The sequence below is a fragment of the Thermobia domestica genome, chromosome 2 (genome assembly GCF_964235325.1).
Source record: "Thermobia domestica chromosome 2, izTheDome1.hap1.1, whole genome shotgun sequence".
Taxonomy (NCBI): domain Eukaryota; kingdom Metazoa; phylum Arthropoda; class Insecta; order Zygentoma; family Lepismatidae; genus Thermobia; species Thermobia domestica.
The window spans coordinates 178,757,960-178,784,853 of NC_137455.1; the positions used below are offsets into that span (position 1 = coordinate 178,757,960).

The 26,894-nt window shown below is 35.0% G+C and overlaps 1 protein-coding gene across 5 annotated transcripts in view; it reads right to left on the bottom strand.

The window, feature by feature from the left end:
- Positions 1 to 26,894, bottom strand: part of Frmd5 (FERM domain containing) — a 334,663-nt gene that overhangs the window by 82,347 nt on the left and 225,422 nt on the right. For all 5 annotated transcript variants that reach the window (XM_081748053.1, XM_081748047.1, XM_081748042.1 and 2 more), the window contains exon 3: positions 9,646 to 9,688. In XM_081748053.1, coding sequence (XP_081604179.1) covers positions 9,646 to 9,688 — 43 coding nt within the window. The remainder of the gene's footprint in view (positions 1 to 9,645; positions 9,689 to 26,894) is intronic.

The window sequence follows — 26,894 nt, forward strand, 5'->3', positions numbered from 1 at the left end:
TTTTCATCATAGATGAGGATCGAATCTGAAATGTTTTTTGTCATATCTCTTTGACGGTGCAGTTTAGGAGAGGGGGAGTTGAAAGATATTTTAAAATGATCGAAAGTAACCGATATTAAAATGGAATCTATAGTTTTTGGGGTCGCTGAGCTAAACAGTGACACTTCCGATGCTGTTGAAATTCAAATTCAGCCCCGTAGCTTGGTGGAGGGAAGGGAAGAAATATAAAAATGATCGAAAATGACGTATATTAGTGTCGAATCCATAGTTTTCGAGGTCGCTGAGTTGAATACTGAACTTCCGATACCGTTTACGACCAAATTCAGCCTCGTAACTTGGGGGAGAGGGAGATACATAATAATGATCAAAAATGATCAAATATTAGTGTCGAGTCCATAGTTTTCGGCGTCGCTAAGATGAACAGTGACTCTTCCTATCCCGTTTAAATGCAAATTCAGCACCGCAACTTGGGAGAGAAGGAGATATATAAAAATTATCGAAAATGACCATTATCAATGTACAACTCATGGTTTTCGAAATCACTGGGATGAACAATGGCACTTCTAATGCCGTGTCTCGCGACATGAGGAAGGAGGAGATATATAAGTTTATTGAAAATGACCGATATTAGTGCCTAATCCATAGTTTTCGGGGTCTCTGAGACAAACAGCGACACTTCAGATGCCGTTTAAATCCAAATTTAGCCCCGCAACTTGGGAAGGAGGGGAGAAAAATATAAAAATAATCGAAAATGATCGATTCAGAGAGCGCTTTACTAATAGTAAAAAATGACTAACTAACGAAATATATTATTTTTTTAGTTTAACCCAACGAAGTGATGCTAGTAATCCATATTCACAAGTGAGACTTCAAATAACTTGGAGTTTGATGTCGTTATTTTGTATTTCTAATACAAGTCGAAAGTATTCATATAAATTGAATTTATACAAGACATAGACAGTTGAGTCATTTTCAGTTTTTACTCAAATTATTCTAAAATATTAAGAGGTTTTATAATAATAATTATTATTTTAATTTGCTCTCTCTTTTTTTGGTCAATATTGTTAAACATATCATCATCATCATCATCATCATAACTATTCTGCCATTATTGGCAGGTTAATTGCTGCAACTGATAAGGTTCGACGTTCGGTGGTCCTCAGCCAGTCTCTTCGTCTTGACGTGGCAATTTTCTGTTTTAATACCTTCCTTCAACTACAGCCTCCTTCGCTCCTTCCCTCTCTTTCCTTCCACAATACCCTTTAGCACGTCCCTCATAATACAGTTCTTCCTCAGCCAATATCCTAACCAGTTCCTATTTCTCCTCTTAAGAATATCTAAAAAGTCTTCTTTTCCCCCCTACTGCTAATATTTCTTACACCTTCTCATTCGTTTTACGTTCAACACAGCTAATTCTCTCCTTTTTTTCTCCATGCCCACTTTTCGAAAGCCTGCAATTTTTTAAATCGCTTTTGCGTAATGCCCATGTTTATGCCCCATAGAGTACATATTGGAATCAGTAAAACAAAATCTCAATATGTAATTGGAAGTTTGTTTAATACAAGGATTAGCTAATCGTGGTTGAAAGGAAAAATCTGACACATTTAGAGTGTAAAAATAATTTTGCAATTCATGGTACGTATTTCAATAATCTGTGCCGTTTTGATTTTCTTTCAGGGGTAGCCTCCCCAGTTTGGAAACCAGTGGAGTGTTAGATCTCTTAAAAAATATAAACAGATTACGAAACGTTGTGATTTAGACATATCTTACAAGTAGTGAACCGTGGGCACCCATTAAAAAAATAAGGTTATCACCTATGTTGTACACTATCATCATGCTTACACGAAGTTAAACTATATTACATTTAGAAACATACATTGTATTTCCGTTACTATTAACGCATTGTAGAGTTTCTTATCCCTTATATCCATAGTAAAATTTAAGTATGAAAAGCTTGAGATTTCTTAAATGCAAGACTTGCAAGACTCTTGCATGCAAGACCAAGACCAAGACCAAGACTGGGTATGCAAGACCAAGACCAAGACTGAATGTGAAAGACCAAGACCACGGTCTTGGTCTTGCATTTGCTCATCACTAAAGGAAAGTAAGAGAGAAAAAGCTGGACATTTTTGAAGAAGTAAAAAAATAGTTTCGTGGGAAAATTAAAGAAAAGCATTTAAACAAAGATCAACGCGCGAAGGGAGCATATTAAACTTTGTATGAGTAAAGTTGCAGAAGTAGTGCCGAGCCAAAAACGGAGAAGAACCAATGGATTACGAAAGAGATGCAGCAAAAGATTTGGCAAAGGAAGGCTTAAAAACAGAATAAACAGAGGAAGCAAAACAGTGTACAAGAAAATTTAAGAGTAATAAATTAAAGGTAGGGCAAGATAATTCTACAAAAGAACATAAAATAATTAGAAAGAATAAGGAAACATGAAGAAACACACAGGGAAGTGAAATCAATGGAAATTCCAAAGAAATTGGGGTCATTAGAACAGCGATAGAAAATAAGAATGGAAAAATAAATCAGTCAGCAGAATAAAATTTTAGGAAGACAGTAAGAACAAACTGAATACTTGTATGAGACGAGGAATAGACCATAAAGTCTAGTTGCTGAATAAGAAAACAAAGCAGGCGAGATAAGAAAGAGTTTCTGGTACTTCGGAACAAGTATGCGAAAGCGATATCCGAAACAATGGAAAGACAACACGGACACTAAATAAACAAACCCAGTTTGTTTACAATATGGAAGCAAAGTAAAAGAAAGAACTGTTCCGACTCTGTAATGTAATGTATGAGACGGAAGGATGACTAAGAGAATTTTTGAAGACGACATTAACCTTTAGCTAAGAAATCCAACTCAAAAAGACGTTAGGACCAATAAACCATTGTCTAATATAGCATGCAACAAAGATCGTACATTGAATACTGAAAGAAGGCTGTATAAAAGAACAAATTAGGAAGTCGAGATGGAATTGTTCTGATCTAGAAAAGTAAGGTCATATGAAATGTTATAGGCGTGTGAGGAGGGTAATCAGTGAAAAATTTATAGGAAAACGGAACAAAGTGTATGTTTATTGATTTAGAAAAGCTTTTAACTGGGTATATTGGTAATTGTCATTGTGATTCTTTGAAAGATAGGGTTGTAATGCAAGGATCAAAGACTCATAAGGAATTTATATGAAAAGAGACGAACAAGTGTTAAAATACGTGATGGAATAACAGAGGAGAGAGCAATTCAAAAAGAGTTCGACAGAGATGTTGCTCCTCATCAACGTTCCAATATCTATTCGAAAGAGATAGTGAACAGAGGTCTACGTACAGAAGACGGCATTTTGTTAGAGGATAGAAGGACTCTGTCCAGAATCTGAACAGCATGTGACGCTTCAAAATGTTTAGAAGCTCAGAAGAATATGGGAAGAAAATAAACGTTAGAGAAATCAGTGGTTAACGCAATGAAGCGACCCAGGAAGTAAGTACCTGAAACGAATTTTCGGTACGTAGGTAGTATTATTAGTGAAGACATAAAGAGTGAATGTGAAATAAAAGCAATAATAAAAATAGTTGAAGCTAAGAAAGAAGAAAAGTGTTATCTTTGAATAACGAAGAGTTAAGAAAAATTTTCATAACATGTTTGATTTGGAGGAGTGTATTCTACATGGCAAAAGCATAGATGCAAAGGCAACAATAATAACATAAAAAGGATAGAGGTCTTTGAAATGTGGATAGAACAGTAACCGAATTGGGACGGTATGAGCGGTATGGCATACCAGTAGTAAATTAAGATGCCAAAATTCATACGAGGTGTGAAAAGAACACGCTCTACTACATTGAAGTATAGGCCTACCTAAGGTAAGTCTATACATAGGAGTATACCAGTAGTAATTTCTTCAATTCGACCACTAGGATAGAAGAATAACGGAGAAAAGTAGCTAGATCGAACGGAAAACGAGAGAAGCAAGCGGTAGAGTAGAAAGAGCAATATTGCATTGATGGAAAAAGGAAAAAACAATTGTTTAGGTTCTGTTTGAGAACGAATTGCGTCCTAAGGGATATGATAGAATGTACCATAGATTGTAAAAATAGAAAAAGGAAGAAAAGATTACAAGAGATAGATTATTGCAATTTCAAGACGAAAGATTAGCTTAAACCCACACTATACGGGACCTTCTTAATTTGTGACAAATTACCTACTTTGATAGTAGTGGATTGGTAACGTAAAAGAAGACTGTGTGTACTTTGACCCCTCGTTTAGTAAAACTGACCAAACAGTAGAATGTGTCAAACGATTGCCAATCAATTTATTAAAAAGGGAAGCTAATTACGCCCAATAATCCTGGAGCCACCAGAACTTAAAAAACAATTACTCCTATATTTGTCAAGCTGCCTGCAATGCTGTGTCGAATTACAGACATACAGCAGTACTTCTGCAAAAGTCAGTACAAGAGGTTAGCATATTAATGGTTACGAAAGATGTTTGGCTGCTTTCCCGGGATGGTTTTCTGAGAAAGGCTAACCAAAATAACCGAAACGAAGAAAATTAAAAGTAAAGTAAAAGAAACAAAACAGAACTACTATCTTCAATATTTTGTGACTACACACGAACATTTCATGATTAAAAAAAAAAAAGTATTACTTTTATAAATGTGAAGCATGTACGAAGGGAAAGAAGCAAACATTTGAAAATAATAACACTCTTACACAGTTGATCCTTACTACAGGGTGTTTCAAAATAACACCGACAACGTTTGGGAGGTGATTCCTGACACCAAGATAAGACAAAAAGTATAGATCAACCTGGGTGCACAAATGCTTTCTTTCGGAGTTATAGGCTGCCGAAAATATGAAAAAATGAACTTTAAAGGTCCATAGCTCCAAAACTATGGGATCTACCATAGTCGGGCCAAGACCACTTAGGAACTAATATGTGCGCTATCCAAAAATACATGTTTCAGAATATTAGGATATTTACACAACTACTTTTATAGAGGGAGCTTGGCTACGGGCATTTAATTTGAAGTACTCACCAACTACCTCTATAAAAATTGTTGGAGAGATACCACAGGATTCTGAAACTTGGATATTTAGATAGAGCACATATTAGTTCCGAAGTGAAGTCTTGACCCGACTAGAAAAATATGGTAGATTCCATAGTTTTGGAGCTATGGGCCTCTAAAGTTCACTTTTTCCTGTTTTCGGCAGCCTATAACTCCGAAAGGAAGCACTTGTGCACCCAGGTGGGTTTATACTTTTTGTCTTATCTTGGTGTCAGGAATCACCTCCCAAACGTTGTCGGTGTTATTTTGAAACACCCTGTATAAGAAGTGTGTGAGTCAACTCGTAACAACAGCGACTGCTAACAACAGAACCGCAGCTGTTGAACTATCATTCCACTCAAAATGGTTAAAGATTATTGCCCTGTAGTATACGGCATTCGTTCTTTTCGAATCCTGACACTTAATTCTCAACATGGGTTAGCTGAACAAGTCTGATTTACAGATACACCAATTTGCCAAGCTATTTTGGCATAAACATACTTTAGCAACTTAAAATTACTGAGCTGCGGGAGTTTATGTGGTTCGGAATCCGCGTTAAACTGTAAGTCCACGTCTCATATAGTTTCACTGCTGAACGGGGAGGTTAAAACTCAAATGAACCATCCAACTAACCATATAAATTCATAGGAATTTCTCATACGTGCTTAATACATTAGTTAAAAGAGTTCCAATATGTACGGGCCTGGATTCTTTCTCGGTATTAACTCACATGATCATATTTCGCGTTAAATCGTGTCATTATTTCATATGCAGATGTGTAAAAAGATGTTTACTTCCTTTAATTTTGTTCTAGACTTTTTATTAGTTTAATCGAATATCATCCTAAATATTCTAATGGTATTCAAGTTGCATACACCTACTGACGAAACTACATCATAAGATCTTTACAAGCCTTTTGGTTGGTTGGGTGATTTGGAAAACAGCGTCCCGTTCAGACGTGGACCCATAGCTTAACGTGGGATCCGAACCACATGAACTCCTTGTTGGCCATGCTTTTGTCACGGACGAGGGCAGTTCCGAATTTAATCTACCTGGCCTGTATTCAGTATTAAATGCTGAATTAACAACAGTTGAGCCCGCTTTTAATGACCTGCTTTAGCTTTCGCCACATCGTGTGCTTATATGCACTGGCAGATGTTGCTCTGAAGCATCCTGTAATCAGATCTCTGTATCTATTTCATATAACAGATGTGTTCTCACTGGCAAACATATTGGAAAATAAACTCTACTCTGTGAAAGTTATTTTTGAGAAATCGGCAGACATAATGACATACTAATTGTCAAGATAAAAGAGATCCTAGCTCGGTTGTTTATCGGGCACACTCATCCCACATATTCTTACTTAGCGCGCGGCGCTAACCGTTCGTATTGTGAAGACTGTACCTTGCCACTGAATATTTGACATATTGTAGTAGAATGCTCAGAATACTCAGAAATCGGACATCGTTTAGGGCTGCCTAAAAAACTTAATCAATTTTGGGAGATAGTGTGGTCTTTATTGAAGTATTCTTTCCTTTATTCGTGATATAGGAATAGTTAACATTCTCTAAGGTTTTTTAAAGTCTTATTTTATGTGTGACTAGCAGCGTTCACCCCGCTTCGCTGCGGTCACCCCGGAACGCAATAAACTTTGTTACTTAGATAATTTTTACTTTTTCGCTTTCAAGTGATATGATAAAAACCATAGAAGATTGCAGTAAATGTTAACATTATATCGCCTGTCATTTATGTTAACCCGCCCCGCTTCGCTGCGGTCACCCCGGAACGCAATAAACTTTGTTACTTAGATAATTTTTACTTTTTCGCTTTCAAGTGATATGATAAAAACCATAGTAGATTGCAGTAAATGTTAACATTATATCGCCTGTCATTTATGTTAACCCGCCGAGTGACACGGTCATGCGGGTTGCATATAAATACGTTTATTTTTACCTATGATGAACTAACAAAGGATTTGTACGTTATGGACACTTGAATGGTCAATTATCTCAAGACACTGGTAATTAAAAATTAAAGTGATATGATAAAAACCATCTAGGGTCCAAATCCTAATAATCCCCCAAAAATAAAAGAAATTGGTTCAGCCGTATTAGCGTGATGAGGTAACAAAGGATTTGTGCGTTCTCTTTTATATATAAGATTATTACTAACTGTTCCCCTAAAACTCGCTTTCGGCTCGACTGCAAGTTGCTCATACAGTAGCGACATCTCTTGGCGTAAGGTTAAAGGCAACTAGCAACAACTTTCAGCCTGTATAAAAACGATTAGAAATTAGGTGACTGAAAGTGTGAGGCGTCTTCTTTTATAATAAGAATCAAGAAAATTTAAATGTTTTCGCCTAGATGCATTTGCAACCCGTAAGTTTTAGATCAGGGATGCAAATAAGCACTCGCCCGGGGCGAGTGGTGCATCGGTGCGGGCGAGTATTTGATATCATACCGAAGGTAAGTAAATAATTTCTATTGTGGGATGTGTGCTAGTAGCTTTTTTTTTTTGGGCGAGTAAAATTGTGTTCCTTATTTTCATCCCTGTTTTAGATATTTTAAAGTTTACATGAGCGCGTTACTCACAGACTGAAATGTTTTATAAATAGCATCGTTATTTTAAAGTTATTTTCCTGTTATGTATTTTTCCTTTTTTTCAGTCTTTAAGTCTTCTCGCGACCTTTGTTTTAATTTTTCATTTTGTTTGTTTTAACCTCTTAACTTACAGAAGTTACATGAACTACACTTTTTTTTTTTTTTTTTTTTTTAGAACTTTTGTTTTGAATTTTTAATGTGCCAGCATGTGTCAACCATTGCCTTATCATGACAGAGACAAATAACCTAACTCCTGACGTCTTTGTTAAACCACAATCAATCAATCAAAAATTACATCGGCACAATCGCGCTATTCAAGGGAGGACTACCCTTGTGGCTATATGGTTAGCGTACACACCTTGGTGCGAATTAATGTGCTTCGGATCCCATATTAAGCTGTAGGTCCACGTTTCATTTACTCTTATTGCTGAAATATACGTTAAAATCCAAACCAACCCAGTAACAAAGAAACAAAAAAATGTGTATGAATTAAAGAAAGCCGCACTTTACAAACAAAGTATAGAAAGATATTTGTCAAGCAATTGTCAAGGAAGATAAATGATCCTATAAGTAGATCCACGAGAGAATTAACTAAATTAGAACCCATTTGAATTCTATAACCTCTTCGGAAGCCTAGTGTCGTATACGATACACAAAATTAGCATTATTTGTCCTGATACAGCGACAACATGGCACATACGACAAGCGTATTTTGCTTCTCTTTCTTGTCGCCAGAGTAAGCGCTGAATTTGATAGAGACGTGACAATTGAAGAACGCCTTCCGTTGGTCCTAGGTAGTGTTTTTGGAGGGAAGAAAAATATCACAGAAACCGGAAAATAACACGATTACGTTAAGTATTCTGCTTCTCTTTCTTTAACGCATTATTTTTTTAATGCATGTTGATTTATCTTGTTAAAGCCTTGGTGATAAATACGCAGTTGATTATTTTGCTCTTCTGCTGTTTGGGGGAAATGGAAACCTTTTGTTTCATCATGTGTCGTATGCGACACTATGAAACCAATCGTTGCAAAAAATGATTATTCATAATCTAAAGATATCTCATGTTTTCAACCTCTTCACTTGGGTTTTATGAATATGTGACCGTTTTTTAAATGTTGGATTGTTGTTGTATTGCATATTGTATTAGATGTGTATTACACGTAAGCGCACGTAGTGGGGAGGCAAGAGGACAGACCATTACCAGAACATCGTTTCCCACTTTTTATTAGTAGAATTCCGATGTGTCCTATATGACACATACGATCCTCACTACTCTGTGCTAAAAATATTGTAATATTATCTTACTCTTTGCATGTATGGAACGAAAGCATTACGAAAAGAAAATTTAGAAGACAAAACTATTTTGTTCTACTAGTGACACTAAAGAGGATAATGGGTAGTATAAGATACATTAATTGGGTACTTACAAGATGAAGAAATAATCTAAAATTATATTTAAAACATGTGTATATAAGTTTAATAAAACAAAATCATAAGAAAATATTTTTTTTTAATATTTTACAAAATTATTACTAATATTTTATCTTTTTCTAATTTATCAGAGGACTCTAGCTTGAGCTTTAGATTTAAATGGTTATGGGATCTAAGATTTTTAACATTTATGGACAAAAAAATTAATAATATTTCTGTATCAAGACCAATACTCAAATACTATACAGAGAATCTTTTTCCATTCGTAGCAGACAATATGATGTATTATCGGCAAGTGCTGTAGAAGATCTGAGAAGATTTGAGAATATTAGACAACAAGATTTGGCTAATGTTGAACCTCACACATAAGTTGGATAAGAAAAGAATACCTAACGTTGTATCGGGTAAAACTAAACAGTATTCTGAAACTTGCTCCACAAATTTGTAGTTTTACATTGTACACTTTTTTTTCGCTTAGGAACAACTAACTTTAATAATACCTTTCAATAATAATCATAATAATAATACGATGTAACTCAGAATAGATAAGAAACTATATATGAGTACATACTTACCTTTAACCTGTTTCATCACCGTTTTGGCAAGATCCAACCAATGCTGAAAAAAATAAAAAGATTTTTTTAAAATTTAATTTCTAAAATTCGTCATCTACATTAAGAACTAATTTATACCTTCTCATATTCATTAATAAATAATTTACTTAAAATATATCTAGGAGAAAATTATCTCTTGGTATCTTCAATCTCTTAGGCTATGCATAAAGTTTAAATTGCACTAGCTTTAATTTTTTTTAAAGCAGTTCTTATTTGCATCAAACCAGAGAATAAATGGTAGTGATAGCAGTAATAGTATGTTAATAGTAGAACCATAACAATATTTTCATTACATTAATTGGTAATAAAGGTTCCTTAGAATCTTGTTAAAATTTTGTAGGCTTATTTGTGCACGCACAAGTAATTGATACAAGTAACGGTTACACATAACTGAGTTTCTAATTTCAATTGTTGAAAGAAAATTTTACAAAATTCATTATAAAATAATTTCATAAAATAGCAATATGCCAACTTCACGTAACCGAATACATTTTCGGAAATCAAAAATAAAAGATGCAAATCAGTCATTCACGATTATTCACACAAAAACTTTCTTTTGTTCACGATTTGTAACCAATTTATACAAAAAAAAAGAAAAGAAAAGAAAAAAAGAAAAAGAAAACGTTTATTTTCGACTTCCGAAAATGGATTCTGCTATTTGAAGTTTGCAGCGCCCATTTTGTTTTTGGTATAAAACGTTCATAAATCGGAAACGAAGGAATATTTTATGTAAACAATCGTGAACAAACTATCTACGTACATCGTTTCGATTTCCAAAAACATGTTCTGCTACGTGAAGTTGGCACCACACACTTTTTTTTTCGTATAAATTGTTTATACATCGTAAACAAACAAAAAGTTAAAAAGAACAATCGTGAGCAAACGATCTGCATGATTTATTTTCGATTTCCAAAAATGGGTTCTGCTACGTAAAGCTGGTACGTTAAATTTAGTTTTGGGTATAAGTTGTTTATAAATTGTGAACAAACGAAAACATTTCACGTGAACAATCGTGAACAAACGATCTGCATGGTTTATTTTCGATTTCCGGAAATGGGTCCTGCCAGGGTCACCCACATACAGAAAACGTACCACGCTCAACATTATAATCTGAGCATGTTAAAAGTTGAAAAACAGTAACACAATTACATTACTGACAAGGTGAGTATTTATCCTTAGTCGATTTTTCTATGGAATATAATGGAAGTAAAGACTGAAATAATACTAATTTAACCATTTAGTAAAATGAAGTTTAATTCAATTAGAAGGCCTTTAAATTCATTCTGCATATAAAGAACTAAAGAAATCGTGCGTAACAATACGATCAAACCTTTCTTAACGCTATGCACATTTTGATTATAAGTGATTAATATAAAATAATACTTATTATTACTGGGAGTCCACGTTTCCTTGTGCTCATTACAGCAGCTCAATCACTTGTTTTTCTACAACGGATTTTTTTTCTTCCTTCCCTTCTGCCCTGGCAATTGAACAAAATTATCACGAGTCGTGCGTGATTTATGGTTCATTAAAACATGTTGTTAACTCACATATGAGATTTTGTTTCCAACGAAAATGATTGTATTATTGCATGAACATGAAACTTAATTGTGTCAAAGTGTTTTACATCAACAAGTGTGTGGCATTATCGTTCGTAATTGTATTTCTACCCACTTATTACCCACATACAATCTTTAAAACAATTTTTGTCAGTACTCTGGAAACCTAGCTTTCTATAGAGTTCGCAAAAAAGAGGAATCAATGTTGACATCGCTTCGAATACTTGAATACCAATGTCTTCAAATGTGGTAAACTTTGATTTTCCTGCACATAACAATAGGAGCAATGGAAGGTGGCTCAGTGGTAGAGGGCTTACTTGTGGTGCGAGGTCCCTAGTTCGATCACAGCCAAGTAAGTTTGTGGTGGACAACATCGTTCATAGGTTTTCTTGGGATACTCCCGTTTCCTTCCACTTTCTCATTTCACTAACTATTCTATCATCATTCACTTGCCTTAATCATAGCCTAAAGAGCATAATCGTGGGATGTTAAACTGAAAGATTTTATTTCATTCTCATTTTTACGAGCAATAGAGGTGTTGCGGTGATTCAGTTGAAGAACGCTCACGTCTGGTACGTGTATATCCCTGGTTCAATCTCAGCTTGCATTAAGTGTGCTTTATGGTGGACAAACAGCGTGTGTGGGGGTTTTCTTGGCGTTCTCCCGTTTCCACCCACTTTGTTCATTTTACCAGATCGTTCAATATCATTATCACTGTTTCCTTTAGCCTCGGTCCCTAATTGTGGGACGTTAAACTAGAAGAAAGAGCAATAGAAAAAATGAATATACTATTTTGTAATATAATTGAATATCTGTGTCTATGCATCAAATTTAGTTGCATAATATTTAAGCGCTAAGCATAATAATACATTAATTGCATAAATTAAACAAAAGAAAGATAAAAGTAAAGTAAATTCCAGTAAAATTAAGCAAATCTATCTATCTATCTATCTATCTATCTATATCTATATATCTATATCTATATCTATATCTATATCTATCTATATATATATATATATATATATATATATATATATATAATTCAAAATCACTGTTTCTGACTCTAAATCTCCTGAACCGCCCGACCTATCTCGATCAAAATTGTAACATGGATGAGATTCGAGGCTGGTTTTAGGCTATTCACTTTGAGGGTAGAACAGGGGGTTGGGGGAAGGTGTATAAAAATAAACAAAACTTAATACCTACTGAACCACTCGACCGATCTTGATCAAATTTTCAACATAGATTAGGCTCAGGCCTGGGATCGTTTCCTGTATGACTTAAATTTGACGGAGCAACGTAGGGGAGGAGAAGGAGGGGGAGATATATAAAATCAATTTATATAAGACTGAAAGTGACTATTTTTGTAACTTAATGAGTCTTGAACTATCCGACCGATCTCAATGACATTTTCAAGACACATGAGGTTCGGATCTGGAAATATTTTTTAATTTCACATCGGTAGATCCTAGGGGAGAGGAAGGGGGGATATATGAATATATGATATATGAATATATGAAAAAAAAATAAAAATAAAAATGACTGCCTTTGTGACTTCATCACTCTTGAACCACCCAACCAATCTCAATCAAATTTTCAACATACATGTGATTAGGGGCAGGGATTACTTTGACGATGCAACGTAGAGGAGGGGGAGAGAAATTTAAAAATGATCAAAAATGACCGATATTAGTGTTGAATCCATACTTTTCGGGGTCGATGAGAGAAACAGTCATACTTATAATGCTGTTTCAATCCAAGTTCAGCCCTGATAGCTGGGGAGGGGATAAGCATTTAAAAATTATCGAAAATGACCACTATTAGTGTCTAATCCATAGTTTTCGGAATCATTCAGATGAACAGTGACATTTTCAATCTGGTTTAAATCCAAAATCAGCCCCGCCACTGGGGAGAGGGGAAGAAAGAGATATATAAAAATGATCGAAAATGACCAATATCAGTGTCGAATTTATAGTTTTCTGGGTTGCTTAGATGAACAGTGATATTTTCGATCCCGTTTAAATTCAAATTCAACCCCGCAACTTGGGGGTGGAGGAGGAAGAGATATTTAAAAATGATCGAAAATGACCGATATTAGTGCTGAATCCACATATTTTGGGGTCACTGGGATGAGCGGTGACACTTGCGATGCCATGGCCCACAATATGGGGTAGGGGTGAGCGGTGACACTTCTGATGCTGTTTAAATCCAAATTCAGCCCCGCATCTTGGGGGAGGGAGAGAGAATAAAATGATCGAAAATGATCAATATTAGTGTCGAATTCATGGTTTTCGGAGTCGTCGAGGTGATCAATGATCTTTCCGATGCCGTTTAAATCGATGCCATTGAAAACGAAAACAGCATATTTCACGGGTACTAAACGCATGAAATACGGAGTTGTGCATTTAAATTTTCATCTCAACCCAGCGAAGCGGGTAATATATGCTAGTCAACAATAATTCGAAATGCATCACATGTGAGTAAAAATGTATTTACAAGGAGAAAATAATTGTCCAATTGAAACGTAAGTGAACAAACCTCAACCACTGTACATTTCTTAAAAATTATTCAACTTTCATGAAACAGTGTACCGTTTTCTGATTTCCATAAGACTTAGATACGTTTCCTTTTTAGCATTAGAAACAGAAGTTCTATTGCATAAGTTGAAACCAGTAAAGATTATGATGCTGACAATCCTGATCCCAAATACATAGAATGTTTTGTTCGTTTCTATAGTCCACACCATCACTAGTTTGTAGCGCCGTAAATTAGACATTTTTTCTGGGGGGCGAGCATTAATACGCGTATTTGGACTCCCTACAAAAATTGTTTTTCCAATTCTTGGGCTCCCTCTTTCCATCTTTCACTTACTCTTTATGGACCTCCGGAGCCTGTGGGCCCTCTCGCACGGCAAGGTCTGCGGGGCCGTTAGTTACGCCCCTGGGCCCGTTCCATACATTACAAATTAATTAAGGGGACAATATTGAGTAATCTCAAAGCCATATGAATAAATATTATTTCTCGGGCCCCTAATAGTAGACAATTTTTTACTGAAATGGACCCACGACTCATTTTTGTTTTATTGACCTTTTGTGTGTTGTTTCGTTTATGTAATGTAGTGAACCTGTTTGATGCTTCATTTATAATTTCATGTTCGTATCGTACATGGAGTAAGAATATTTAGTCTTAAAATGGGCCCTCCTCGAACGGCGGGGAGCTTCTCTGGGCGGCAGTTGTTCCCCTACCCGCCCACAAGTTACGGTCCAGCTAGTTTGATACATTTTAATCTGTGAATGAGTATATAGTGCTTAGAGAAAACTTACGACAGATGAGTTTCGTTTCACAGTTGTGAAACTATGGTAGATTTCCAAACCAGGCAAAATCAATATTTAAAAAATCCATAACTACTGGAAAAGAGGGATAGAGAGAGATGCAATCTGTTAATTTGACACCGAACCCATATGAAAACCAATTTCCTGCTATGTCAATATATTCGTTGAATAAATTTCAAAAGCTTCTTTTATGTGTGTGTTCTATTATTACAGTCCTTCCATGGCAACCAACGTTCAAACTGGAAGTATTAGTAAATTTTACCATTTCTGGGTTTAGTATAGTAATACGGGTGCAGACAGTACCACTCTTTTACACGCTGCATGGATTTGGAAAAATAGCCTATTGTTATCTATTACTTTTCTTTTTGTTATATGGCAATCAACGTTGAAACCGGAAGTACTAGTAAATGTTTACCACTTCCTGTTTTACTAGAGTAATACGGGTCGAGAAAGTATTCTTTCTTGATTCGATTTTCTCCTCCCCCCAAAAAAAAGAGGTTGTTACTATCTATTACCATCAGTGGTGTATTTACGATTTTGTCTCGGGGGGGGGGGGCTTTGCCCGAAAATATGAAAATTCTGCAAGATATTTCATATAATTTACTATAGTAAGTAAGATTTCAGGGGAGCTTAAGCCCGGAAGCCCCCCCTAAACACGCCACTGATTACCGTTTACCGTTTTTGTTATATGGCTATCAACGTTCAAACCGGATTTCATCCACTTTCAAAATGATTGATTTCTACCACTTCCGGTTTGAATAGAGGGTTAACGAAGGAAATAAAACCTAATGTTAGAACGCTGAATTGATTGTGGAAAAAGACGGACAGACGGCCGGATGGACATTGCCGTTGTATGAGTTCCAATACTTATGTATAGCATAGCTTGGAAGTAAAAAGAAAAAAAAAGTTACCACGTAAACAAAAAGAAAAAAAGAAAAGAAACCCACAACTTTACTCAACTCCATTCCATAACTTCATGTGAGCTCCCGCTTGTTCAAACGGTTAGCTTCCTCCCATTATAGTCTGGAGGCTTGCATTTGGTTATCAGTGGAAGACTAGTGATTCAGGTGTAATCTAATATGTAGATAAATATTTTATAAGCCTTGTTGATAACAAGAAACGTTAAACTCCAAAAGAAACAACTTGAACTTTTAGCAGCCTCTAAATCTTCACGATAACTTTTCATCCATCAAACGCAACTTCACTATATCACTGATTCCTCAATCTCAATAAATCTCACGCTATTGATGAATCCCTTAACCTAAGCTTCATACTCTGATTAGAGAGGTTAATTAAAATAAACCTGGATAATATAGTATCAGTAAATACAGATCAGATTGAAAAGTACACACAGAAGAAATATACATTCTAGAATATTATTTGCTTTTAATGAAGAAAAATATATCCATAAATGATACATATTAACAATCGAAGATTTTATTGAGGTGAACAACATTATCTGGGTGAATATAAATTCCCATACGTAGTATTCGAGAAAATCGATGTTTTTGTAAGTCTAAAGCTTTAAGCTCTATGATAATCACGGCACCTATTAAGTTAAGACTGAAACTGAAGTATTATATCATGAAGCTTGTCAACACGGCACTACTAAGACGACAAACAGTACACAGTATGGCTAATTAAATATCGTCCATAAATACATGATTAACTCCGAAACTTTACTTTTGTTTAACAATAATATAGTGCAAAGATGAGACATATATCAATCGATATATGACATCGATCGATAAATCGAAAGAAACTAAATTTTATGACTCTAAAATGTGACTTTCGTTGCCAATAAAAGCTAATTTTTTACTCTGCTAAAACAGATTATTTATGTATTAATACTACTGCATATGTTTATATAGAACTTTTAAGTAGAAGCCTAACGATTATACGGTACACATAGCCAGCCGTAACAGTGTCACACATAAAAGTTGTAATTTATTAATTAAACGGAACACTTTATATACCAGCCAGTAAGAAAAATGAATCTCTGAGCATCATTTGACACATATCCAGTGGTGTTATTCTCGAAGCAAACTACACAAGATACACAAAAGCAGATTTTTTACATGGATACCAGAAGTGACAAGTAGTGACCTACACAGCATCCTAATATAAGATGGTGTTAGGTAGCACTGCGAATATCTTGGAAACGAATTATCCACGATAGATGGTTGTCAAAAGGTATTAGGAAGATCTTAATCCAGCAATGGATTGACAATTGTTGATAATGGTATGTATGTGTTTCAGATATAAATAACTCTCACTCCTACACTCATGTGATTCAGTTGTCATTCTTGATATCTGAGCACTTGAGATTAAGAAATAAACGCTTATACCTTGTTATGAGAGATCAAATGTTTAACCATATAGATGTAAGAATTTCTAAAAACAAAAATAGTTAAACTAAAATTAACTGTTTCCAGCTATAACTGGGTAAAATTTACTGTTATGCCTGGGTATAACAAACGGTTTTACGAAGTGGAAATATTTTAACAATTTATCTAGCAAATCGGTGCGAACCGGCTGAATAGCACCACTGAACATATCCAACTGTCACGAGTAATTGAATACATACTTTCATGGGCTAATGAGAAGTTCTCGACACATTTATTTATTTATTTTACTCAGATCAGTGTTTCGTATTGACACTTACTTGGATATATACCACTATTTCAATCACCTGACAGCAAATTTCACAGCTATCTCTTTAGGTACTCATCAAATCATAATAGACAGATTGGAATTATCTGATTCCACGCCAAAGAATTACAAGCATCTTCAACTTAAAAGAAAACGAAAAACGCCGTTTAGTTTCTGAAGACATCTTAATGCGATAAAAGAAACCAGCAGAAAAATGAGATTGGTATCTGGTCACGCTACTTTCAAAGTTTGACTCACTTGATTTAGATACTGATCTACAAGGTACGGTACCGATTTTCATTGTTTTTCTCTTATTCGCGTTTGTGTTTAAATAAAATTAAAAACAGAACGACGTATGAAAAATAAACTATGGTATTATTAGTTATGATTGACATATACGATGTACAGTCGCTAGCGAAACTGGATACCCAGTACATAACGTTATTTTGTCAATAACTTCAAATTGGATAGACAAACCAAAATGACGCAGAATAAGTTATATTACACCTGTTACATCCACGAACAACCTTTCTTAAATTTACTGAGTTGGGAAAATTTCAAATTTTCCCCTTAATAAGTGTGTAAAAAACAAGTAGGGTGTTACACCTCGTGAAGAAATTGGAGGCGTGATATTTTTACAATTAATAATAAGACCGGAAGTGGTAGTAATTTCTAGCACTTCCGGTTTTAACACAGAGAGTATAGAGTGAACGTGGAATATAGGCTACTCTTCGAGTGTTTAATTGATTGCAGGAAACCACTTCCCGTCGCTTTTATTCTATAGCTGTCAACATTAAAACCAGAAATGATTGCTTTCTGCCATTTCCGGTTTGAACAAATGGATAAGAAAGAACATAGTACCTATTCTCAGAAAGCTAAATCGATTTCAAAAGAACGCTTTTCACAATCTCTTATCGTTTTTGCTCTATGTAGATCAATATTGAAACCGGAAGTAGTAGTGGATTTCTATCACTTCCGGTTTTAGTGAAGAATTAAGAATGGAGACGAAAGGTGTTCTTGGGACGCTTAATCGTTGCAGAAAACAGCTTCTTGTTATATATTACTACTTTTGTTCTATAGTGATCATTGTTAAAACCGGAAATGGTTAATTTATACCATTTGCGGTTTAAATATAACATCCATTAATGAATTCGACTCCTAACTTTTGATTCTTGGCTAAATCTGATGGCGATCCATCAAGTAGTTCTTGAGATGTCTCCTGAATGGACGAACACACACACACACACACAAGGACACATAGAGTAACAAAAATTGTAGGAATGATCCAAAAAATGCATGGAAGGATTGCGATCTTGGCCAATAAACAAAAGTTTCGAACGGCCCCTAAATCGAGTTTTCTTTCTTTCTTTCTTTCTTTTTCTTTCCTTAACGGAATAAGCACATCATACTGAGTTAAGTGACAGTTTGGGTTTGGCCGCAATATATGTAGTTTTCGAGATATGTATAAGGCCTACAAGAAATTTTTTGCCTGAAATATATTGTATCTTTTGACCCAACGAGCAACTATAGTTTGCCGACAAATAAGAACATTTTCGTCGACAGTGAAAGATACACGAGTAACATTATTGAAGCAAAAACTCCCTTTGTGCCTTCTAGTAACAATGACAAATATGGAGCGTTGAAAACACAAACAAATCAAGTCCAACTATCAAAATTGTGAGGAAAAGAGACATAAAGATTGTATGGTACGCCTAAGTATATGGGAAAGTTAACATAGCATTAAAAATTAAACACTATAAGGGTTACTTAAAATTTCTACACATGAATCATTTAAGCTCTGAAAAGAATTTTAGATAGAGATCTTAAAGATAAAATATGTTCAAAATGATCAAATGTAAATTTGGTTCCGCCGTGAACTGAACGCGACAAGTATAGCTCTGCAACAGTGGCAACATTGGATTCATCGACAGTCTGCAAGTGTCCAATAATGCTCTCTCAACAGTTTCACTACTGATCTGATAAGAAAAGCGTAAATTCTACTATATCTAAGGGTATTAAAATATCCTACTTGAGGAAATATTTTTTTGATTCACCCTATGCATATATGCGTCACGCTCAGCGCGATCACAATGAGTTGAATTGATTGGTATTGAACTTACAGTTCTACATGACCGCTAATTACATATCTTATTATTATTATTATTATTATTATTATTATTATTATTATTATTATTATTATTATTATTATTATTATTATTATTATTATTATTATTATTTTCTGTTACAACTGTTGCACGTCAATAGGACTTTTCTTCCCCTTGACCACAAATGACAGCCGCAAAAAGACGACGAATCCTCTTTGGGATTACCAAAATTCGTGAAAGTGAATGAATTATTCGTTTTCAATGCGGCACATATTCAAAATGCTAATTATTTTACGTATAACGCAAAAAATATAAATATGTATATATTAAATTCATCTCCCACGCTTTTCGGGTGGAATTTCTATCAATCGTGAAAACAAATGTGATATTCGTATTGGATAAACAATATGAACATTATGTGAAGTTTTGTTAGTGTGCAACAGTTCAGAACAAATATGTAATCTTCTATAAGTTTTTCCATTTTTCATACTCATGAACTTCCCTCCAGGTCAGCCTGTCTTAAACTCTTCCAAATCCAGATTCTTCATCCATATTTTTGATGTCACCGTCTAGCCCCCTTCAACCTCTATTCATATTCCTTCGTTTTCCCTCATCATTGCTTTTCTTCCTTCCTGCAGTGTTCACATGCCTCCTCATAACATGACCAATCTTTCTCAGTCGTGTCTTTTCGATCTTTTTCAAGTCTATTTGCTGTACCCCTAATTCGTTTATTTTTGAATTTTGTCCTTCTCTCTTACTTCACACATTCATCTTAACGTTTACAATTCTGTCGCCCTTATTATATTGAAGTTCGTTGTGTTCAGGAATATTGTTTTGTTTCCAACGTTGATCTCCCTTGTCTATTGACCTTGCAAGCTAATTTGATTCTTCGTACCGCAAGGAACTCCTGTCTGTCATTTGCTTCTAATTTCCCCGTGTTGTTTGGGTTCGTTTCCTAACTTCCTTTTCTGTATTTCCTCCTTATTTAACGATCAATACTAAACACGTGTAGTGCTCTGCTCTCTTAATGTTCTCTTCGTCCAGGATCGGGATTTTCCTCTCGAATTACACCACTTATATTATACCTTACAAGTAGTATGTTTGTGTCTCTGTTAGGAGTCTGTATGTCACTGTTAGGAAAGGATAGATACAATCTGCTGTTTAATAATATGTTTTATAACAATAAATAAATAATCAATTCCAGAAGAATAAATACCATCAGATTGGCAACGAACAAAAACCTTTTTGAGGCCATAAACTTCCGTTTTTTTTTCGATTTTCTCGGAAACTGCGCACCAAAATTTATCATTAACCCTTTTAAGATCTTGGGTTTTTGGGGCATTTTTTAGACTTTCAGTCAAACAGCTACTCCATCGACACCATTTATCCTAGGATCATGGTTCACACCTCATTCTCTTCAGAATGGAGCAGGCTTTTAAATGGTACCACTTACATGCCCATACCATCTACCAGGAGAGAGGAAAGGGGAAATTTCCGGTATTTTTTGTCACAATTTGGGCCCCTCTGGAACGACCCTGTGTGAACGTAGAGATCTGAAAACAAGTGATAAATACTACTCGGTAGACTAAATGTGTGTACCAAATTTCAAGCTTCTATCTTGAATAGTAAGGGCTGGAAAATATTTATTAATAATCCCCACAATGCCCCAGATTACCGCACAAGACCCTGATCTCAGGTAAAAAAAAATCCTGAGACATCCATATTCACCCTAGAATCATGCTTCGTCCCAACGGTACCATTTACATGTCTCCATCGTGTATCTGAGGCGGAAAAATCGCGAAGAAAGGGATTTTTTGGTTAAAATATCCCTTTTTTAAACTTTCTGCTCCTCTGGACACCCCTGTTTTAACACAGAGATCTGAAAAAATCTGATAAATACTACTCGCTGGACTGAATATTTGTGGAAAATTTCAATCTTCTAGGTGTAAAGTAAGCCCGTCGAAAAGAAAATACCCACAATAGCCCAAATTCCCGTATAAAGAAGGATCTTGGGTAAAAATTTTCTGAGCCATCCCTAATTACCTTAGAATCATGGTTCGTCCATCATTCTCTTTAGAATAGAACTGCCTTTCAAACGTTACCATTCACATGTCTCCATCGTGTATCTGAGACGGGGAAATCGCAAAGGGATTTTTTGGTTAAAATATCTCTTTCTTAAACTTTCTGTCCCTCTGGACCCCCCTTGTTTTATCGCAGAGATCTGAAAAAATCTGATAAATACTACTCGGTGGACTGAATATTTGTGGAAAATTTCAATCTTCTAGGTGTAAAGTAAGCCCGTCGAAAAGAAAATACCCACAATAGGCCAAATTCCCAATACCAAATTACCTTGGGTAAAAATTTCCTGAGACATCCCTAATTACCCTAGGATCATGGATCACCCACCATTCTTTTCAGAATAGAGCTGCCTTTCAGACGATACCATTCACATGTCTCTATTATGTATCTGAGGCGTAAAAACAGCGAAAAAGGAATTTTTGTTAACAAAATATCCCTTTTTAAAAACCCCTTTTTCCCTCTGGACCCTCCTGTGCTAACGCAGAGATCTGAAAAAATCTGATAAATACTACTCGGTGGACTGCATGTTTGTGCAAAATTTCAATTTTCTAGATGCAAAAGTAGGCCCGCCAAAAAATACTGAAAATAGGCCAACAAATGAAAAAATATTTTAGTTATGACGTCATCACCTTCTATATCTCGAAGCAGGAAGGCGTGCAGCCATACGTAACGAGTTCTACAATGCCTCTAGACCTGAAAAACAAAAACAAAAAAAAAAAAAAAAAAAAAAAAGCCGGACGAACAAGCTCAAATAGGAGAGTTATAACGTAAAGTAGCATAAAATATCCGTATGGTACAAATTGTTCCAAAGATCTTAAAAGGGTTAAGGATGTCATTCTACTCATCTTAATGAAATCTAGCGATTGGTAATTATATGTTTTATCTTTGGACATTTTGTTTCGTTAAAGGCTAACAGTATTGTAGAAATTTCAGGATGTGTTTAACGCTGTATAGGTTAATGTGATGTTGGTATTTTATGTATCAAAATGTACCATTACATAAAATTTTCTGAGTTTGTTTAACATTATTAGAAAACCTCTCTTTCTTTCCAAAGTCAAACATATTGAATTTACCTTCCATTCCTTCTTGGTAGTATTTATACATATTATTCGTGAGAGTAAATGAGATATTTATATTCTTTGTATCAAAAGCTCAAGTACCCGTATTTCATGCTGTTATGTGTGATTTAAGAAAAATAAAGAAGTTAAACATCCACTTCCCTTTTAAGAAATTTAGATGAAATTTCCTAAATTCATTAAAATGCATACGATGTTCGCCTTCAGTGTACCAAAAATCGATTACATACAAAATGTTGTGCTTTTATGTCCAACGATTCACAAAACATACATTAGGCCTATCTATTTTATGTGTAAGAGGGACATAACAGAAGGATATTTGTAAGGCTTCTTCGTCCCTAAAATTCTTTATTTCAAGGAGTATTTAGGTATTACTCCTGCTCAACTAAATATGATAGCATTGTCAGGTCTACATATTTATTACCGATCTATGGATTTTTTCTACAAAACAGAAAATAGGTTGTTTTGGTATGATCTTCAGACTTTTCTTCTGTATTACCGAATGCATTGTCTTCACATTTACCGTTGTGCCAAGAGTTAATATTGATTGATTGAGTTGTATTTACGTCTTTTGTCATCAGTGAGGCTACATAGGACTAGTCCTACAATTTAAGGTGGAATTTGAACTACTGTAGTGCGTACCATGAGACCATGACCTCTAATCCGAAATCAAACGCGACATCTCAACCCGGAATCAAACTTAGAACATATGAATCTACAACCTATGAAGGTCTCCTCATACATGTTCAACTGGATAATGCATCATTAACACCTAGCTCCGATGTTGCTTTACAATGCGGAATCAAGAATCAACATTAAAAAATATGCTGCTTCGTCGTGCCAACTGGATAACGCATGTACTTTCGGAGCACATAATCCCGGGATCAAGTCTCAGTGTGGTAATTACTTTAGATAAAAGTTCGAGTACAGAGTAGTAGTTTTAATTCCACTTAAAGCAATATATATGCAATCTCTAGCTTCGATGCAGAAAAAGAGGCCTCAAACTTACAACTATTTAGTCAATCTTTTTTTTTATTAAAAAATGGGAGGGACGGTGGCTCAGTGGTAGAGTGCTTACATCTGGTACGTGGATCCTTGGTTCGATCCCCGGCAAAGAAAATTTGTGGTGACTACATAGTGTTTGTGAGTCTTCTCGGAGTAATCCTGTTTCCTCCCACTTTCTCATTCCACCAATTCTTCCATCGTTATTCGGTTGTTTTAATAATTGTCTCCGTTACCTTAACAGGCATAATCGCGGAATTTAAAGATTTAATTTCATTTTTTTTAAACTGCTTTCTTACTGGGTACTGAACCGAGGACAACGAAGACCAAAGGCATTGATTCAAATGGCTTGGCTAAACGACTGAACAATAGTGCGAAAACTTGTAGATAAAAAAAGGGGAGACGGCACGGAGTAAGAATCAATTTTCAGTTCAATGAACGAGATTCTAAAACTGAACAGTGAGACACATACAACTAAAAGTGAAACACACATTTTTAACAGTGATGTTCATTCTATTTGTAATTCAATATTACTTTACGCTACTAAATGGCCTATCGCTGAAGACTGTTGTATTTTTTAATTCTTATTGCATCGTTTACCAAAAAATTATTTTTAAAAAATGAATTGGAAAGAGTATGGGAAGAAAAAAAAATAAAAAAATACAAGTTTGTTCAATTAGTAATATTAGTTCTCAAACACAAATATATTACTTAAAAAAAAAAAAAAAAAAAACTCTATTTGTACTGCACGAGAGAAAGAGGAGGACTCTCGTGAACGATACAGTTCGATGCACTCTGTAACAACCGGAAGGGGTTGAATCGTAACAGTTCCATGCCTCATAACTCCATTTGTTCCGAAAGCACCAAAACATTCCAGTCTCCTCGGGCAAAGCTAGAAATTGTTCTTTATAGTAAGAAAGCTGTAACACGAAGAAGGAAGGCATCTTCCTCTGGACGAAAAGAGAATCTCATTATTTTCTCGAATACATTGTTACGAAGTGTTAATCGTTCTATACATCTCAAACCAACATAATTCTTGGATCTACTCAAACGAAAGAGATCGAAAATTAAAGCAATGCTCGCGGCTAACAAATCGTTTAGTGTCAATTTCAAGCTCCCACGACTAATGTTTCTTGATTTATCAATTTAATGTTTGGTTTTTATAATAAATAATTTATATGAATCAACTTTTTATTTACTTTTTAACAAACATATTAAATCTCATTCACAATTCTCGTTACTAGGCGCGTCATTTGATCAGTATAGCATACACAATTATACATGGTAGTTATTCGTTGTCTGTGATTTACGTAAGAGTACATTTGAAAAATTCAAATCACAGTGATGAAGCAAGGGAATAGACTGAGAATTTGGAATATAAGCATCTATGCAAAAGCTGTATACGGTAATTATGGCTACATTGCCTAAATAACTTGTATGTCAAGAAGCCAGATCCTTAACGGAGATACTCATATTCTAGACATGAAACTAATCATAATATGTTTCTTCTTAAACGATGGGAAGAATTTTGCATTTTTGTTTGATTTTTATATTACTCTTATACTCGCTTAAGAACTCCATTAACAAAGACGATATACGAGGGCACGTCAAGAACTATCTGCAATTCTGCTATAGCTCTGCTTATATTGTGCGTATTGCCTTCTGTTGCATGTTATAAGGTTATGCTGTTGTAATGATAAAAGAGCTTGGTCTCTATTATTTCCCTCCTTTCCTCTGTTGCAGAGAACCCATGGCTGCTCCACTGGTAGTGTGCATCAAGGATAAACACAGGGTCGTGATCCGATTTCTCTGGTCTGAAGATGTATCACGGGCTGAAATTAATCGGGGTTTGAACATAGACAGACGATTCAACATAGAACCATGACGAACCTGCAGAGTAAACTATATTGATGGTTACCCGCTAGCTTGCTAGTACAATTTCCCGAGCTTGCTGAATCTTTCCGTGAGTGGTCGAAGTTGAAGACTTCATTTTTTTGTGTGTCACACTTGTTTGGATGCTTCTCTATGTCTGCACTCCCACACACTTTTACACGACAGAGCACTGTCCCTGAAGTATCCGATGAATTGCAGTCTCTGACACATCTTTAGACCAGGAAAATAGGATCACTATTCTCTATTCTTCCTTGCTGCAGATTGCCAGTAGAGCGGCCAGGGTTTCTCTGAAAAAAAAAAAAAAAAAAAAAAACACGAAGAAATAAGACCTCCCATAACACTACCACAACAATGTAACTTTATAACATATAGGAGCAGAGGGCAATGCACATAATATGAAGGAAGTTATGACGGTAGGGCAAATCATTTTTACTTTTTCCCGTACTCAACCATTTTGTCTAGGATTATAGTTTGCAAATTTTATTACAGTAACTAAATAACCAAGCTGTGGATTAGTCGGATATTCTCCTCCCCCAAATCGTACTGATTATAGAACTTCTTCCTGCTTGGTTATCCCTATCAATTGTCTAATCAGCAAACTCTATTCTGAAACTTATCAAAAGTATTCACTTCTTATGTTGTTTAAGAATGAATAGTTATTATTATTATTATTATTATTATTATTATTATTATTATTATTATTATTATTATTATTATTATTATTATTATTAATAATAATAATAATAATAATAATAATAATAATAATAATAATAATAATAATAATAAAGTAAATGACCATCTAAACTTTTTGTTCCAAATGCTAGGTGGCTTTTAGTTGGATAACGTGTGGTGACTACATCGATTCTCATCAGCATTATATTTGGCTTTCTGGACACGAATTTATCTTTCGATTAAAGATAGTAGTATGAAGCTTAATACCGAAAATTCCCGACCCTTCCGGGAACGAAATCCGGAACTACTATGAGCACCAAAATTATATGCGTTGATTGTAACTAGATACTAATAAAGTGAAGACTAAATGGCGCTCCACAAATAAAAACGAAAATGTGTATGTCAGGGGTGACCAGACTTTTGATTTAGTGATCTACATCAGTTTGTGAAAATTTTCAGCAATCTAGCACAAACCGTTTGCTAATGTGAGTCTAGTATTAATTTACATCGTTATCAATACCAACAAAAAGCATCAGTACGAAACACGTAAGTAAACTGTTTTATGTGAGATTTTGTACTACAGATATAAGGGGACAAATCATATATTTCGAACAGAAAACAGTAAGTAAGGTTGCAACAGTGAGGGAGAGAAGAACAGTATTAAGGGATAAGGCGAAATGTTATGACATTAAGGAGAAACTGTATTGTGGGATATGTGATAGCTGATAGATGTACGAAAGGAAAATGAGGAATGGGAAGATTACATTGACAAGTCAAACAATATAGTGCAAAATTAACTTTTCAGCTTTGTGGTGAGTGGTATAACAAATCATTCTTGTA